We start from the raw sequence: 18,095 nt of genomic DNA, 5'->3' as shown, positions 1-18,095 counted from the left end.
GAGGTTGTCCACCCCCCGGTCCGCCCGGGAGATTAGGCCGCGGCACCTCGTCTAACAGCAACATAAATAATAAAACCGAGGAATGGCATGATGACGCCCTAATAATTGAGATGTTGATTGCAGACTTCAAAATCCAAAGGATTTTTGGACACAGGCAGCTCCATCGGAAAGTCTTTGAAAATCTTGGTATTGGGGAAAATAAATTAACCACAACCACATCTCCTTTAGTAGGAATAAGTGAACATTACATACTTCTCTTAGGTAGTGTTCATTTGGAAGTCGAAATTGGAGGCTCGAGGCCTAACTAGGGAAGCACAGTGGAATTCCTCGTGGTAGACACCACTCTTCCCTACAATGCCATCGTAGGAAGACCCCTCTTGGCCAGTTCAGTAGGAGCCCTGTCCATTCAACATTTATCTTGGAAAATTCCAACCAAAAGAGGCATGACCATTGCACAGGGAAATCAATTGGTGGCTCATCAAACTTATATGGTATCCTTAACCATGAAGCCCTAGGTTGAAGATGAAAAAAAGGGTGAGAAAGTGTCGAGCCTGTGGGTTCGTTAGAGACGGTGTGGTTTGAAGAAGGCAAACCAGTTCAAATAGCTGCAGAGTTAGCTGAACCAATCAAAACATACATCACTAAATGTTTGAAGGACAACATCGACGCCTTCTCCTGGTGCCTGACAGACATCACAGGAATATCCCCTGAGGTCATGATGAATTCATTGAACATCGATAAATCAGTGGAAGGTATTCGTCAGACGAAAAGAAACCATGTCCCGGAGCAACAAAAGATATTTATTTAACCCTAATGTTTTCAAGCAAGATCAATTTTAGCTCTACGTTATCGAAAATTAGAAAAAACAGGTTTGATTGATATTTAACTATCACTTCAAACCTTCCAAATATCAATTATGTCTAAGATATTTAGTGTATTGCTAACAAAATTACAAAAATTTTGTTAAAATGCTAAAAACTAAATCTACTACATATAAGTTAATCACAATTTTTTTTTTCGAGTTGCCTAAAATATTTATTATGTTATTAATATAGTTAAAAAAATCAACTAAAAATGTATATGAAAGTGTTTTAATTTATCGACAAACTTGTTTGGAAGGTCTGATGTGACAGTTAAATAGCAGTAAAACAAGTGTTTTCAAATTTTCGATAGCACAAAGCTGACATTTATTTTATTTGGAAACATTAAGGTTAAATTTACACCATTTAATACGTTAGGACTAAATTTGGACATCACTTGAAACACTAGGGTTACCTCCTTATCCCTTTATTTTATGTATCGGTCATTTGGGGCAAGAAAAGCAACTAATTTCCTTTCTTTCTTTCTATTTATTTTTGTGTTGTATTTCTTTTCTGATCACCGGTGAGTATATATATGGTGCATTATGTTAGTGAATTTGAAGGAGAAACTGGTACTTTCATCTGATTGTTAATTAATAGTGAAATGATTTCTGGAAAAGTGGAGGCGAGGCACTCACCTCAAACAATATGCTAATTTGCAATTCTAAACGAGTTTTCTACCTTAGCTTTTCTTAAAGTGCCTTGCCAATGCAATTTTAATTAGATTTCTGCTCTACTAGCAATTTAATGTGTGACTAACAACTCATCATGATGAAATATTTATGCTTAGTGCTTCAACTATAATCAGAGTCGGATACAATCTAGAGCTTGGGGTCCCTTATATAATATTGCTTGCTTCGGTATTTGATAGTCCTCCTAATTTTAGTTTATGTGGACGTTTTTGTAGTATAATTTCAATATTTTAAGATGACTAAATTAGTTAAAATATATTTTTTAATTAAAAGATCTTGTATTCAAATTACTTTCTATATTTTTAAACCTTTTTCAACTATTATTTTTTCTAAAAATTTATAATTAAAAATAAAAAGATAAAAGTTTTATAATTTTAAAAAAAAAGCAATGTTGAATTTATAAAACATTAAATATATCTAGTTTTTTTCAGACTGGGTATTTTTAATTTTTTAGCATTCAACATACTAAAACCACAAATGTTGGAGGTTAAAATAAAATTTGCTCAACCCTACGCGGTCAACTTCGAAATTTTTTTCCAACTCCATAAATCTAACTGTGACACCGCCTGCAAGGTTAAATTTAACTCCCATATATCAATTTCTAGCTTCGCCACTGAATATAACGAGCATTTTAAACTTGTATTTCATCCAAATAGTCCCTTCTAACTATACAACTTGGAGGAGTTGTACCAGGTAAATAAATAAATAAATGTTAAAATAAAATAGCCAAATATTATACACACGACACAAGAGCATGGAAATCATGCACCTCTTTTTCTTGATTTGACATCCTTACCAGGTGCAGAGCCAATGAGGGTCGCAAAGGGTCGATCGACTTTTCGATCTGTCGGAACCCCTAGAAAAGGTTGGCCTGGTGGGTTCCGCCCTTAAGGCTATCATGATGGGAGTCCTCCAACCATGTAGGGTCGATCCTGGATCTAGGTTAGGTGTACATCCGTTTAGGGTAGTCCAAATTTTTTTTTATTAGGTTCATATATATATATGGGATAAAAAAAAAATTACATATATTAATACCATTTAACTTTAAAGGACTAAAATAATTGATCTTTTAAACTTTAAAAAAGTCTAATTGATTTTTTTAATATATATTGAGACTTAATTTAAATTTTTCTTTATGAATATATTGATTTGATTTGGAATAAATAAAGGTGAGAAGATTGGCAAAAAAAAATAATAATAAGTCTTCGAATTTTATCTGTTTTAAGAATTTAATCCATTATTTTTCTACATTAAGCATTTGATCATTAATTCTATTATAGGTCTGGCCCTTTTTGAACTTTTTTGTCGAATTTAAAAAAGGGGAACATCCATTTGGCGATTATAATGCTGAAAATCGTAAATTGAGAGAGAGGATAAGATTAAACTTGAAAGAACCTACTGAAAATTGATTTTTTTAATTTCTTTTTAGTTTTTACTCTCTGTCTATCCTAATTAATAAACTCTTATTTTTATTTGTTTACGTCAATAAGCCGAGTCACCCTAACAATGTGTACCGCCCAAACTTGACGAAAAAGTTCAATAAGAGCCGAATCCATAACAGAATTAATGATCAATGGTTTAATATGGAAAAGTAATTCATTAGGGACTTGGTCTTTAAAACATGTAAAGTTTAGGGACTTAATTATATCTTTGTTAAGATTTGAAGATGAGGTTCCTCTGCGCCCCTCATCTGTTCTAATTTTTTAAAGTTGGCATGGGAAACTACGTCGTTTTTCCCTGCAAACTTTAAAAGTAATAATAATAATAAAAAAAAAAAATCAGATTTCAGAATCTATTTCTTAGAGAAACAAAGAAAAACGAGAGAGGGGTAGAGAGGAGAGGAGAGGAGGCGAGCAAGACCAATCCCAACCACGTCGACCGGAGAGAGGCGTCAGAGGCGCAGAACAGTCGACCGGAGACGAGGAGCATACGATCGGCGACTGGAGAGAGGTAGGTTAGTTGATTTTTTTTATTTAGGGGTTTTCTTGTGTATATTTGTTTTAGTTAGGTTAGGGATTGCTATTAGTTAATTACTTATTTTGTTGTTAATTTTGTTTCGTTAATTATTAGAGATAAATTAGTTGTTGAATTGATGTTTCTCTAACTCAAATAGTGTGGATCCTCCATCCTTATTAAATTTGCTCCATTTCAGGAACTCGGTCTAGACGAAATTTTGTTCATTTTCATTTATTCTTCTTTTGTATCGGTGGTTAAGGTTTTTTTTATCAATTTATTCTTTTTCATCAGCCCTTATTTTGTAAGATTATCTCTTACATCAAATAAAAGCTTTCATATTCCTACGCCTAAATTGCACTCATGCTTTCACCAGTGTCTGACTTTGTAGCCCCCATTCCATGTTTCTGATAGTTTGTTACTTGCACTTAATTCAAATTTTTTGCTTAGTACTTGTTTCAGTTTATATCTGTTATTTGCTATGGAGAATCTATGTTTCCAATTCAGTTTGTTAAACTAGTATAGACTTCTAAACCCTCAATGTAATGCAGTAGACATGCATTTTTTGCTCGTATTTTTCATGGTTTATGTGTACTAGGGTGCTAACATTGTAAACCTTTTCCAATTATTGTGTGTGAACAAGAGAGTAATTTAGCTTAATCATCCCTTGTGTTATTGAACCATTTATTGTGTGAAAAAAAAAATCAAAGCCTTCAATCGTTATCCAATTTTTTTTTTCTACACGTGATGGAGCCCCGAACTTTAGGTCCTGGCTCCGCCACTGCTCATTACAAATTGTATAGTTGGAGAGCCTATTCATCCCAAAAGTTAATTTGAACCATTTTTACAGACAATACAAGATTAGAGTTCTTTTTGTAACTATAAGACTATATAATCATTTATTTATATATATTTGTGAGCTTTCAATATATAGTTGGTGAGATTGATGTATTGTAATGTTTGGAATCTGACATATAGACATCTCAAATTCATTCTATAAGCATAATTAGTCTAAACAAAGAAGAATCCATTATATTCATGAACACTAAGGATAACACAATTATATAATGAGTTCATCAATGACTTGTGATTTTATCCAAGAATGAAATTCAATTGAATTCTCCTAATTAAAAAAAAATTCCCAAACAAAGGAAATGGATTACTGTCAGATTATCTGAATTCAATGGTGAGAATGAATTCTTTTCTTGTATGGGATGGAAATTAAGACAGTCACTGGCATTATGTAAAGCATTTCCATTTTGCTTTTTTTTTTTTTTTTTTTTCTTAAATTCTTCTCACCTTTGTTTCTTTTGTAACTTCCTTTCTCATTTTCAATCATCTGTTTTAATTTTTGAAATACTGTTAATAATTTGGGCAGAAAGCGAAGTGAGCTTATTTCTTTGTTATAGGCTTGGCTGAAAGAGAATGAAAATTTCTGCCACCTTTTCCAACTCTTTTATATTCGTCCTTTTAGGCAGTTTTGTACACCTTGACTACTATAATACCATGCATTGTTTAGACATAATAAAACTTAATTTTATAATCACCTTTATATACTGGATAAGAAAATGTAACCTACTGTACCTTCCCAACTTCTTCACAAATGCAGGTTTGGAAAAGAACACAATTAAAGGAGAGGTGTTTACAAATTCTAAAAAATGGCATCGAAGTTGCGCTCTTTGAGAAGACTCTCAACACTTCTAAAACCTCACTCTTCATATCCTTCTACTTCTTACTCTTCAAAATTTCACCCGAAGAATCCTCTGCTTGTAGAGGTTTCAAGAGCTCTACATTATTGTTCAAACACTCCTGAACCTCGTCACCCTTTTGCTTTTTCTAGAAGCTTCTGCTCACCGACTTTTGATCTCGATTCTGAATCTCAAGGCCCTGCTGCCATTGATTATCGGTTTGTCTTGCAACATTTTGTCATCGTCTCTTTATTTAGTTTTGGTGATTGGATTTTGTAATTTTTATTTGCTTTTCAGTCGTTGAAAGATTTCATGTGGATACAGTTATCTTCTGAGTGAAGATGAATTTCACAAACTTGCTGATTCAATGATCCATGACCTTCAAGAGAAATTTGAGGTTACAATAAATTTTGTTTAGCTATCTTCAGTGATATGCATACATAGATAGACAGATAGATAGATCGATAAATAATTGTTAAAGTTGCTTTTAATACTTTACAGGAATATGGTGATAGCATCCAAATTGATGGTTTTGACATAGATTATGGGGTGAGATAGATTGACAAGTTTGGTAGCTGTTTATTCATTTCTTGAAATTTAACATTGTCTTAATTGATGCTTTCTTCTGCATTTTGGTAGAATGAGGTTTTGACTCTCAAACTTGGGGATTTGGGAACATATGTCCTGAATAAACAAACTCCAAATCGACAACTTTGGTTATCTTCTCCTGTGAGGTATTTCTATGTCACTGCTTCTTGGTTTAGTTGTCACATTTTTCTTTTCATATTAATATTGCTGTATTATTACCTTTTCCTTTTGCTTTTTCATTTTTGGCATAATGTGACCATCTAAGTTTTTTCCTGCCAAAAGTCCTGTTCCTCTGTCTCTGTATGGTTCAGTTTGATTGGTGATTATTTGTTAGTTATCCTCAGAATTAGATTGCACCCATGCATTTTTGAAACTAAGTGCCTTTTTTATTTCGTGGGACCATGTTCTCCGATTAAATGCTTTTATAATTATCACTTGCTATGTCCCACAAATATAGGCACATATGGTAGTTACAATATTTACTTAGGAATTGTTTCCTTTATATTCGATCTAGTGCAATTTTAGCATCATTTGGAATAGAACTTTTCATTCTCCCACAGAGGCTTGTTCTTCTTGTGCATGTGCAAGTTGAGTGATGTTTTTCATGATTCCATCATCATAATGAATTTCATGTATTATACAAAAGTAATACTGTAAGAGGGCGAGCCTTGGCGCAACGGTAAACGTTGTTGTCGTGTGACCAAGAGGTCACGGGTTCGAGTCTTAGGAGCGGCCTCTTGCCAAATAAATTGGCAGGGGAAGGCTTGCCTCCAGTACACCCTTATGGTGGGACCCCTCCCCGGACCCTCGCTCAGCGGGGACGCGTAATGCACCTGGCCGCCCCTTTTTTTTATACAAAAGTAATACTGTAAATTAGTTCCATTTTTTGCTTTTATAACTATATATAGGATTCTGGTGAAGTGTCATAGAACCAATTGATATAAAGTTTAAGGTGATAGGTAAGGTCCAAGATTAGTATTTATATTGAATGATGTGTGGTGTTGATGCAGTGGTCCATCTAGGTTTGATTGGGATAGGAATGCTGAAGCTTGGATTTATAGGAGGACAAAAGCAAATTTGCTGAAAGTTTTTGAAAATGAATTGGGGCAACTATGCGGCGAACCTATCAAACTTGTTTAGATGTCCCATTACAAGAGTTTTTGTATCTGACTATACAATGTTGAAGTTGGTTTCTTAAACCTGGAAGCAGGGACCACTTAAATTGGATGAGTTTTTTTGACCGGTAACAAGCTTCACATTTCTTGTACCTGCTACTGAAATTCATCACTCGTTTGTGACTGATAAATTAGAATGCTTTTACTTTTTTTCTTCTTTTTTAACTTTGTTTTAATAACTTTATGGAAGTTTAATTCCAAATGATTTTGTTTATAGAGTAAATAAAATATGAAATTTATTTGCAAATTGATTACCGTGTGTTGTTATTATTATTATTTTGGTAATCAAATAAGAAAATGATTGCTCCTCATTCTGACACACTATTGTCTTTCCTAATTCTTATAATTTATTAACAGCATTCCCTAAAATAGCAAGGCTCAAGTGTTTTTTCTTTGAGGGTTTGAACACCCATAAAACGAAGTTGTTCATTTGTACTCGCATTTTCAGTTAAGAAAGAGCGACGCCTGAAGAGATTATAGCAAACATTAACAAGGGTAACCCTTGAGGCCCTATCTCTCTATTCTTCGAGCTCTAATTTTTCCTTGCACATATCAAGGGCCATTCGTACGCCTCTTATAACTTGCACATGCGGGTGGTGAGTTGAGGAGAAGGGGATGATTTCATCTCTTATAGTGTTAGATATATATTAGAAAAGCATTTAGAGCATCATTGGAAGTTGTGTGTGCATTAATATTGTATTCATGCTTGTTTGTGGTCTTGGGATGCATGCGCATGAGAGACGCCTGCCCCCTTGCCAGAGACACATGCCCCTTTGAAAAGGGTGCATAACCTCTCAATGATTCATACGTGTTGGTTGATGCTCTTTGGATATATAGCAAAATTAAGGTCAAGCATAAACCTATCGCAACAAGTAATAAAGTGTGCAAGCACAGGTCGAACCCACAGAGAGACAGGAATGCAGAGCCACTAAGTCTAATCAAACGTCAAAGTGTCAAGACAAACAGAAATTGGACGAATTTGGCATTAACTGAATACGCAATTAATTATAAAGAATGGAAAATCAATACTAAGGATAACAAATGATGGGATAAATGGATGAGAAATCTGGGGTTTCGGATCCTTTGGCTAAATCATATATTTAGATTGAGAGTTAAGAGTTATTAAATCATGTCGAATTGTAACGGCAACCATTCTAGAAAAGGTATGAATGTGATCAGTATTCTAAGACCTCTATTCACATATGTTCAAACAATAGCTTGGTTAGGCAATATGTTCTCTAACATGTGAAGCATTATAAAGTTCTATTTGGTTGAACCCTAAGCCGTAGCCCGAGTAAAAACCGCACTCCTAGTGTCCTAGCGAGGTCTGACTGTACGAGTTCGGAATAGATTCTCTCCTCTCGGTCTCAAATCTATCTAGAATTCTATTTCCTCTCGGATAAAGACATTAAGTACAGACAATCAGTTTACAATTGACAGTCAAATCAGGCCTTAACTCCAAACCTAAACATAATCATTCACACCAAATTCACCTCCATCCCAGATTGGATGGAGATTAGCTCATGGATATACAATTTAACACAATCACAATGATAAAAATGAAATCCATAATTATATTGAAAATCAATAGGAGAGTACAAAGGAGAAGAGAACTAGACTGTCACTCTAGTGATCGTGTGATCGTCGCCGAATCTTCGATTGAAAGTTATCAATTGTTATAAAATGAGCCACAAAAACTAGCTTCCAGAAGTATGATTTTCTATAACAATGGCTGCTTAAAAAGATGTTCCAGCAGAAAAAGAAAAGGAAGAAGACTCAAAGATAAAAACCTAGTTCCCTTTTATAGTCCCAACAAGAGCTGCAAGGGCAAAAAGGTAAATTACAGGAGTGAAAATTGATATTTTCAGGTCTTCATAGGGGCAATTTAGACAAAAAGAGCCGGATTTGCGTTGCTGGTTCGCGCTCTGTCTCGGCGAGACAGAAGTTGTCTCGGCGAGACAGCATGCGGCCTGGTCCGTTTCAGCTCCTCGTTCTCTCGGTTGATGCTTGATTGCTTCCTAAAGCTCCGAGGAAGTCCAAAAAGTCCTGAAAAACACTAATCATGCCATAAGATAATGGAAACACAAAATTGACTTAAAACACGAAAACAATAAACAAACATAGTTGAAAAAGGCTAAAAACAGTGGCTAAAATGTAAATAAACACCTATGAAATATGGAAATATCAACCTCCCCACACTTAGATCTTGATTGTCCTCAAGCAAGAAGGACGGACATTTTAGAAAGAATTAAATCACATAGCCCTCGGTCTCTTGACATTTCCGGATTATTTCCAAACAAGACATTTTACTGACTACCTTTGAACCGAAAATGGTAGAGTGGTTACCTTGTGACAATTCATTCTCAAAAGTAATTTCAGCAGCCCCAACTCTAAGAAAATAGATAGAAACTTAATTTCGTTTAGCCAGAAATGAACAACCAGACCATTCATCGTGAACCTTCGAGTTAGATTTCTATGGTTGCTAAGCTAGAAGTGATTAAAATAACAGTTCGGCAGTGTGAGGGGCCTTTTGTACTGGAGGAAACGCATGGGTAACGTACCCCCAGTCATACAACCCGATCACAGAACCAAGGTGTTTGAAGAATTAGATTCCCTCTTTCCATTTTCTTTCCAATGTGGGGGGCCTTTTGTACCGGTTGAAACGCATGGGTGACGTACCCCCGGTCATACAACCCAACCACAAAACCAAGATGCTATGCATACTCATACCCAGAATTTATTTGTGCAATTGCACTTATTGAATGTAGGCATTGGAGTAGGGCGAAAAGAGGTTTTTTTTTTGTTTTTTTATTTTTTTATTTTTTTTTTTATTTTTTTTTCGGTAGCACGATTTCAGCTTAGGTTGACACTCAGATTTCACAATTTCGGCTTCCATCATTTTCTTAAAGGTGGGCTACTTAAATTGCACTAAGTATCAAAATTAAGTACTGGAAACACGACTTCATCATCAATTATTCAAAGGTAAAACTAAGATGGCCTGTTTGTGTAATTTGTCTTTCGATGAAGTTTCCGAGGGGATATGTAATATAACAATTCTAAAGTGTTTCATCCATGTCAAGCGAAGAACCAAGACTTAAGGTTTTAAGGGGGGGCTTGGATATTGACTCTACAAGACATAACAAAACATCAAAGCAGGCAGACAGACACGGGGACAGCAGATAACACACAAACAGTTTAAACACACATAAGACAGGAAGACTATCGACATGTAATTTTCTATCCAAATTTTCCCCTCCCCACACTTAAAACAAGCATTTACTCCTGAAAATGCAGAAAAGTAAAGCTACAAAATATATCAAAGGGAAAAGAAAATAGGATAGGGACTCCCTCAAGGGTGGCGATCCATCCAGCCGCGCATATCGGACATGAATCCGTTGACGTCCATGCGGAAATCGCGGAATTCATGTGTCAACTGCTCCAAATTGGCTTCCATGTTAGTCATTCGCTCCTCAAAGCCGCTTTCCGGTTCCTCTTGATATTCGTCATCCTCCTCTTCGGAGCTAAGCGCCATCGGCTCAGAGGAACCTGTACCTGCAGGTTGAATTTCTGTCCACCACAACCCCGACTTGTGGAGGAGCTCAGCACGCAACAGATAATTCGCATCTAACAGTTTAAAATTTTCAGATTCTTTTAACTTGAAGGTGTCCATGGTTCCCTCACATACTGCTAGACGGGAGATGATATGGCCAAAAGGGAGGGAGGTGCGCTTGGAAAAGCGAACTCCGGCCATTAAAGTCCAAATAAAGTGGGCCATTCGAGGAGGTTTGTTTTGTGTCATACACCAAAGGAGTAAGAGGTCGGCCTCACTAACTTTGTCGGCCTCGGGGAGGCCGACTAGGTTGAATGTTATCCATTTATGCATTAATCGGGTTTGAGGGTCAGTGATATTCTTATTTATTGTTTTATTTTTCTTAAACTCAAAAATTCCTGAAAGCTCAAACCAAACATCTTTATTAGTGAGGTCCTTATCCCATTCGGTGTAATCACCCTCCTTAAAACCCATGACCTTATTAAACTCGTCCTCAGTCCATTTTGACTCAGTGTTATCAATTCTATAGTGTAGAGTTTTTGCACCCTCATCGTCAGTGTCGATTCGTAGGGTGGTAAAGAACTCTACAACATAGAATTTATACAATTTATACCTTCTATCATCTAGTTTCTTCCATCCCATTCGGGTTAGGATCTCTTTCATCCCCTCATCCTTACCCGTTTTCTCAAGTAAGGGCCAATCAAAATAACGAGGGTGAGCAAGTTTATAATCCTTGAATTTCAAGTATAGTTCGCCCTCATCAACAGATTTTATGGAAAATGGGCAGAGATACTTACGTGAGAGTTCAGAAGGGTATGGAGTGTCTGCTCGCTGTGACGAGGCTCGGGGCCGAGGAGGACGGGGGGCCCTCCATCGGAGCTGCCCAGGGTCGGCAACTGGTGTTTGCTCCTCGACCATTCGTTTCTTGCCCTTGGAACGCGTGTGCCTGGATGATTCCGCCATGACCTGGAAATAGGAAGAGGAAGAGAACATGAATAGAAAAATTGGAGAAGAAACTAAGATAAATGCACAAGACAAATAAGCACCAACATTGAAGAAAACTACATCAAAGTAAATGACTTGTAAGAAAACTTACCAAAATGGAAAAGAAATCAAAAGAAAAATATGTTAATGGTGGGGAGAGATGAAGAAATGAGGGTTGGGTGAAAGGGGAGGTGAAGAAAGAGGTAGGAGATGAAGCTTAAGGGTTAGGATGGAGGTGTAAGGAGAGAAAGTAGTGTTTTGGGGAAGAAATTGGGGGTAAAGAAGGTGGGGGTTCGGCTAGGGTTTGAAGGGAAGAGTTTAGGGGGTATTTATAGGGTAAAGTGGGTGGATCCAAAGCCCATCGGCCTGGATCCACGATGTGTCTCGGCGAGACAACTGGTGTCTCGGCGAGACACACAGTGTCTCGGCGAGACACACGGTGTCTCGGCGAGACACAGCGCTGGACGTGCTTCTTGTGATAGTAGTGTCTGCCTTGTCTCGGCGAGACACAGCGTGAAAAGGAAGAAAAAATTCTCAAAAATTAAGCATAAAACTATGTATAATTAAAATGTTCAAAAGTGAAGGAAAGAGTACGAAAGAAAAATAAAATTGTAATGCAAAGAGGTTCTAGTCTGGGGTGCCTCCCAGGAGCGCTCAATTTTATAGTCTATGGAGCTTATAGACTGTCCTTCTCCCTCAGGACGGATCATCCAGACGGAGATGCTCAATTACTCGAGGTCCGTCATCATAGCATTTCAACCTCTGACCGTTAACCTGGAACGTCTGATTCTTATCGTCTTTGATTTCAACCATACCAGATGGGAAAGCTCGAACTACGGAGAATGGGCCGCTCCACCTGGACTTCAGCTTACCAGGCCATAGCTTTATCCGGGAGTTAAATAGCAGAACTCTGTCCATTGGCTCAAAGTTACGCTTTATGATCCGCTTGTCATGCCACTTCTTCATTCGCTCCTTGTAAATCTTCGCATTCTCATATGCTCCTAATCGAAATTCCTCCAATTGATCCAACTGCAACAATCGCTGTTCACCTGCAATCTTGTTATCAAAGTTTAGAAACCTGGTGGCCCAAAAGGCCTTGTGTTCTAGTTCTACAGGCAAATGACATGCCTTTCCATACACCAATCTGTAGGGAGACATGCCAATTGGCGTTTTGAACGCGGTCCTGTATGCCCACAAAGCGTCGTCGATTTTTAAAGACCAGTCTTTTCTAGAGAGATTCACTGTTTTTTCTAAGATGCTTTTCAACTCTCTGTTAGTCACTTCTACCTGGCCACTAGTTTGAGGATGGTAAGGTGTGGCCACCTTATGTGTGACTCCATATTTCTGCAAAAGTTGTGAGAAAAGCTTATTGCAGAAGTGTGAGCCACCATCACTAATAATGGTGCGAAGGGTGCCAAAACGTGTAAAAATGTTCTTTTGCAAGAACTTAGTTACAACCCTCGCATCATTACTTGGTAAGGCAGCAGCTTCCACCCACTTTGACACGTAATCGACTGCCACCAAAATGTATTCATTGTTAAAAGACTTGGGGAAGGGACCCATGAAATCTATCCCCCAGACATCAAAGATTTCACATATCAAAATAGGACTAAGGGGCATTTCATGTCTCTTTGTTATACTTCCAGTTCGCTGGCAATTATCACATGACTTCACAAATCTAGCAGCATCGGCAAAAAGGGTGGGCCAAAATAGGCCAGATTGTAATACCTTAGCTGCAGTTTTGGTCGGGCCATGATGCCCACCTACCTCTCTAGAATGGCAAAAGGCTAGGACTGATTCTGTTTCGCTTTCAGGGATACAACGCCGAATGATATTGTCGCCACATACCTTCCATAGGAAAGGATCCTCCCAGTAGTACTATTTTACCTCATGTAGGAATTTCTTTCTCTGCTGATAGCTCAGATCTGGAGGTATGACCCTTCCTGCAATGAAATTAGCATAGTCAGCGAACCATGGAACTGATAAAATTGCCATTAACTTTTCGTCGGGAAAAGATTCCTTGATGTCCTCAGAGAGGATCATCTCGTCCTCTTTGTTCTCCAAGCGGGATAGGTGGTCAGCTACCATATTCTCGACTCCTTTCTTGTCCCTTATTTCTAAATCGAATTCCTGGAGCAGCAGTATCCAACGAATGAGTCTAGGCTTTGCGTCCTGTTTAGAAAACAAATACTTCAAGGCAGCATGGTCAGTATACACAATAATCTTAGAAAGCACAAGATAAGACCTAAACTTGTCTAAAGCAAAAATGATAGCTAGCAATTCTTTCTCTGTGGTGGTGTAATTCACCTAAGCTTCATTTAAAGTCTTACTAGCGTAACAAATAGGTTGACAAATTTTATCTTTCTTTTGACCCAAGCATGCACCTACAGCTGTATCGCTCGCATCACACATTAGCTCAAACGGCTTGTCCCAATCTGGACTAACCATAATGGGAGCTTTTACCAATTTCTCTTTAAGTTCATTGAAGGCGTTTAAGCATTCAGTGGTGAAAACAAAGCCAGCATCTTTCAAAAGCAATTGAGTTAAAGGCCTAGCAATTCTTGAAAAATCTTTAACAAACCGCCTATAAAATCCTGCATGTCCCAGGAAACTCCTAACTGCTTTAACATTACAAGGGGGAGGTAAATTATCTATTACTTCGATTTTTGCAGGGTCGACCTCTATCCCCCTTTCGGACACTCTATGTCCTAACACTATGCACTCTTTGACCATAAATTGACACTTCTCCCAGTTAAGAACTAGGCTAGTGTCCTCACAACGTTGCAACATCAACTCTAGATTTTTCAGACAACTTTCAAAAGTAGGTCCAAATATGGAAAAGTCATCCATGAATATCTCCATGAACTGCTCAACCATGTCACTAAAGATTGCTGTCATGCATCTTTGGAATGTGGCGGGTGCGTTGCACAGGCCAAATGGCATTCGTCTGTATGCAAAGGTCCCGTAGGGGCATGTAAAAGTGGTCTTTTCCTGATCTTTCAGATCGACCGGTATTTGCATATAGCCCGAATAACCATCTACAGTGCAATAAAAACACTTACCTGACATTCGCTCTAACATCTGATCTATGAATGGAAGTGGGAAGTGGTCTTTCCTTGTGGCGTCATTCAGCTTCCTGTAGTCTATGCACATACGCCAACCAGTCACCTTCCTCACAGGGATCAGTTCGTTTTTCTCATTCAACATCACTGTAGTTCCGCCCTTTTTTGGAACCACCTGCACAGGACTGACCCACGGACTGTCAGAAATGGGAAAAATTATACCTGCATCTAAGAGCTTGATCACTTCAGCCTTCACCACTTCCTTCATTTTGGGGTTCAATCGTCGCTGTGGTTGAACAGTTGGTTTAATCTCGTCCTCCATGTAAATCCTGTGGGTACACAAGGAAGGGTTAATTCCTTGTATGTCTGCCATCTGCCATCCAAAAGCTCTCTTATGTGTGCGTAGAACGGTAATTAACTGTTCCTCCATATCCCTGGTCAGCTCAGAAGAAACAATTACAGGCAAGGACATAGGTGGTTGTAGAAACGCATACTTAAGGTGAACAGGCAAGGGTTTAAGGTCAAGGGTCGGCGGCTCTTCAATGGAGGGTTTTGGAATGGAACCAGAATTACTTACTAATTCCTCAACATGTCGAATCCAATAACACTTTTCCGCTTCTAACTCACTTAATTTGATAAGTTCACTTTCTGGCACAGTGATCTCAGCAGGTGTTAGACTTTGTTCCTGATCTTCCTGGAAGACATCTTCAACAATGACATCATTAGTACAAACAAAATTACAAGAAGAAGTGTCTACCGGATACTTCATTGATTTCACAACGCTGAATTCCACTTTCTCATCGTGTAGTCGAAAGAATAGCTTTCCTTCTTCCACGTCGATCAGTGTCCTTCCTGTTGCTAGGAACGGTCTTCCCAAGATGATGGGTACCTGATCATCCTCCTCAATGTCTAGGATTACAAAGTCTGCAGGGAAGATGAACTTGCCAACTTTCACGAGTAAGTCCTCAACAATTCCGGTCGGCCTCCGTATGGAACGATCTGCCAGTTGAATACTCACTGAAGTTGGACTCGGATCTCCCATTCCCAATTTCCTGTATACAGAGAGTGGCATCAAATTAATACTGGCACCCAGATCACAAAGTGCATATTTGAAATGTGTACTACCTATGGTGCAAGGAATGCTAAAGCTGCCAGGATCTTTAGATTTTTTGGGCAAATTTGTGCTTAACATGGCAGAGCATTCCTGGCTCAACATTACGGTCTCATGGTCCCCTAACTTCTGTTTTTTTGTGATTAGTTCCTTAAGGAATTTCCCATAAATAGGCATGTTTTCAATTAGTTCAAGAAAAGGAAGATTGATTTCAATTTTCTTAAACACATTTAAAATTTTTGCATATTCCTTATCTAATTTAGTCTTGCGACTTGGATAAGGTAGGGGTACCTTGGTAGGCTGAACATTTGGATCTGCAAACAGTTTAGGGTTAGAGATACTTACCTGGTCTGGAGCGGGAGCGACTAGGGGACTTTTATCGGTGAGGTGCGACCCAGAGGGGGCGTCTCGCCGAGACACTATAGTGTCTCGCCGAGACGCCTCCAACGGCGGGTTGTCTCGCCGAGACACTATGGTGTCTCGCCGAGACAACTTGGGTGGAGTCGCAATTTCGTCGACCGAGTCTCCTAGTCCGCTTCTTACCTGATTGCCACTTCTAAGTTGGATGGCATGGACCCTTTCCTTCGGATTTTGCTCACTGTTTGGGGGTAGTTGTCCCACAGGACGTTTAGAGTTATTTCTCGCCATTTGACCCAACTGCGTCTCTAACTGCTTCGTGTGAGCTTCATTCTGGACCATGCGAGTTTCCATTCCTGAGACTCTCCCATCTATTGCTCCCAACACTTTTATCATGGCGTCCACCTTGTCTTCCAGAGTGTCTTTCTTCTTTTGGTATTGGTTCTGATTTTGCTGAGGTGGTGCCGAAGATGTCCCTTGATTGGAGTTCTGAAATCCAGGTGGGCCTAAAGCTGCTTGATTGTTGGACCAACTGAATCCCGGGTGATTTTGTCTCCAGGCGGGGTTGTAATTGTTCTGGTAAGGGCCATTATGTTTCATATAATTGACTTGCTCTAGCACTATGGGGCATTCTGTGCTTCTGTGCTCTCCCACACAGATTTCACATTTGAAGACCGGTGCGGGTGTTGGTTCAGACTTTTTCATTTCAGCCAAGACAAGATCAAGATTTTCCGCCAGAGCTGCTACCTGAGAATCCGACTCTGATGTTCCTACTGATTTTGATGACGGGGCCTCCACAGCAAATACACCCCGCCTTGGAGTTGGCTTCTCTATCTGCCAGTGCGCACTACGCTCTGCTAGCTCATTCACAAGGCTATAAGCGACTGCAGCAGTCTTACTGAATAAGTTACCACCTGCAGCTGCATCCAAAGAAGCTCTGTTAGCAGAGGAAATACCAGAGTAAAAGAGTTGTACCAAATGGTGCTTTTCAAACCCATGATGTGGGCACTTCCGTAGGAGTTTTTGGAATCGTTCCCAAGCCAAGTGTAGATTTTCGCTCTCAAACTGTTTGAAACAGTTAATATCGCTCTTGAATTGGGCTGTCTTGGACGGCAGAAAATACTTGGCTAGGAATTCACTGACCGTGCTGTCCTAATCTGCTAGGGATCCCGGCTCCAATGAGGCGAGCCAATCCGCTGCTTCATCCTTCAAGGAAAAACGAAACAATGTCATATAAACATCTTCAGCAGTAACATTGTTATACTTGAAAGTGCTACAATAAAGGGTGAATTTGTTCAAGTGGGCATTAGGGTCCTCGTGATATTCTCCACCGAATTGTCCCGAATTTTGGATCATTTGAATCATTGCTGGTTTGATCTCAAAGGAAGCTGCCGCAATGGTGGGTTGCACCAAGCTAGAGGTGGCTGCAGGCCTTGTGGCCTTGAGAAGGTCCATAATAGAAGGTGGGTCGGCCATCTCCTCCGATTGAGGGGCTTCTTCCTCAAGGGGGTTATCAATTTCTTCCAACCTAATCTGATGTCTGCGTTCCTTTTTTAACCTGCGCGTAGTTTTGTCAATGTCAGGGTCAAAACGCAAAGGTGAATAACTTCGAGAACGTCGGTGCATAAACTAACAAGAAATAAAAGCAACAATAAATTAAACGTCAAGATCAAATTTCAATTCTTTTGACTTAATGTGCACTCGCGTGCCTCCCCGGCAACGGCGCCAAAAACTTGATGCTCTTTGGATATATAGCAAAATTAAGGTCAAGCATAAACCTATCGCAACAAGTAATAAAGTGTGCAAGCACAGGTCGAACCCACAGAGAGACAGGAATGCAGAGCCACTAAGTCTAATCAAACGTCAAAGTGTCAAGACAAACAGAAATTGGACGAATTTGGCATTAACTGAATACGCAATTAATTATAAAGAATGGAAAATCAATACTAAGGATAACAAATGATGGGATAAATGGATGAGAAATCTGGGGTTTCGGATCCTTTGGCTAAATCATATATTTAGATTGAGAGTTAAGAGTTATTAAATCATGTCGAATTGTAACGGCAACCATTCTA

The 18,095-nt window shown here is 38.8% G+C and overlaps 1 protein-coding gene across 2 annotated transcripts; it reads left to right on the top strand.

The window, feature by feature from the left end:
* The first annotated feature begins 3,349 nt into the window (after positions 1 to 3,349).
* LOC136218630 (frataxin, mitochondrial) lies at positions 3,350 to 7,203 on the top strand. Of its 2 annotated transcripts, none has more exons than XM_066005641.1 (6): positions 3,350 to 3,502; positions 5,115 to 5,411; positions 5,518 to 5,590; positions 5,695 to 5,742; positions 5,833 to 5,927; positions 6,792 to 7,203. In XM_066005641.1, the coding sequence occupies exons 2-6, from the start codon at positions 5,164 to 5,166 to the stop codon at positions 6,919 to 6,921; spliced, it is 594 nt and encodes a 197-aa protein (XP_065861713.1). In that variant the 5' UTR covers positions 3,350 to 3,502; positions 5,115 to 5,163; the 3' UTR covers positions 6,922 to 7,203. The 2 variants fall into 2 exon arrangements, with proteins under 2 accessions (XP_065861713.1, XP_065861714.1); XM_066005642.1 differs by having other exon boundaries at positions 3,350 to 3,506.
* The last annotated feature ends 10,892 nt before the right edge of the window (positions 7,204 to 18,095 follow it).

This window comes from Euphorbia lathyris, chromosome 2, assembly GCF_963576675.1.
Source record: "Euphorbia lathyris chromosome 2, ddEupLath1.1, whole genome shotgun sequence".
NCBI lineage: Eukaryota > Viridiplantae > Streptophyta > Magnoliopsida > Malpighiales > Euphorbiaceae > Euphorbia > Euphorbia lathyris.
This window is presented reverse-complemented; position numbering and strand designations above follow the sequence as displayed.

Excerpts from the sequence above, each read along its gene's own strand:
- LOC136218630 (XM_066005641.1), top strand. The coding sequence starts at position 5,164 with ATGGCATCGAAGTTGCGCTCTTTGAGAAGACTCTCAACACTTCTAAAA. Across the intron at positions 5,412-5,517 it reads CCTGCTGCCATTGATTATCG|TTATCTTCTGAGTGAAGATG; the intron begins GTTTGTCTTGCA and ends ATGTGGATACAG. Across the intron at positions 5,743-5,832 it reads GTTTTGACATAGATTATGGG|AATGAGGTTTTGACTCTCAA; the intron begins GTGAGATAGATT and ends GCATTTTGGTAG.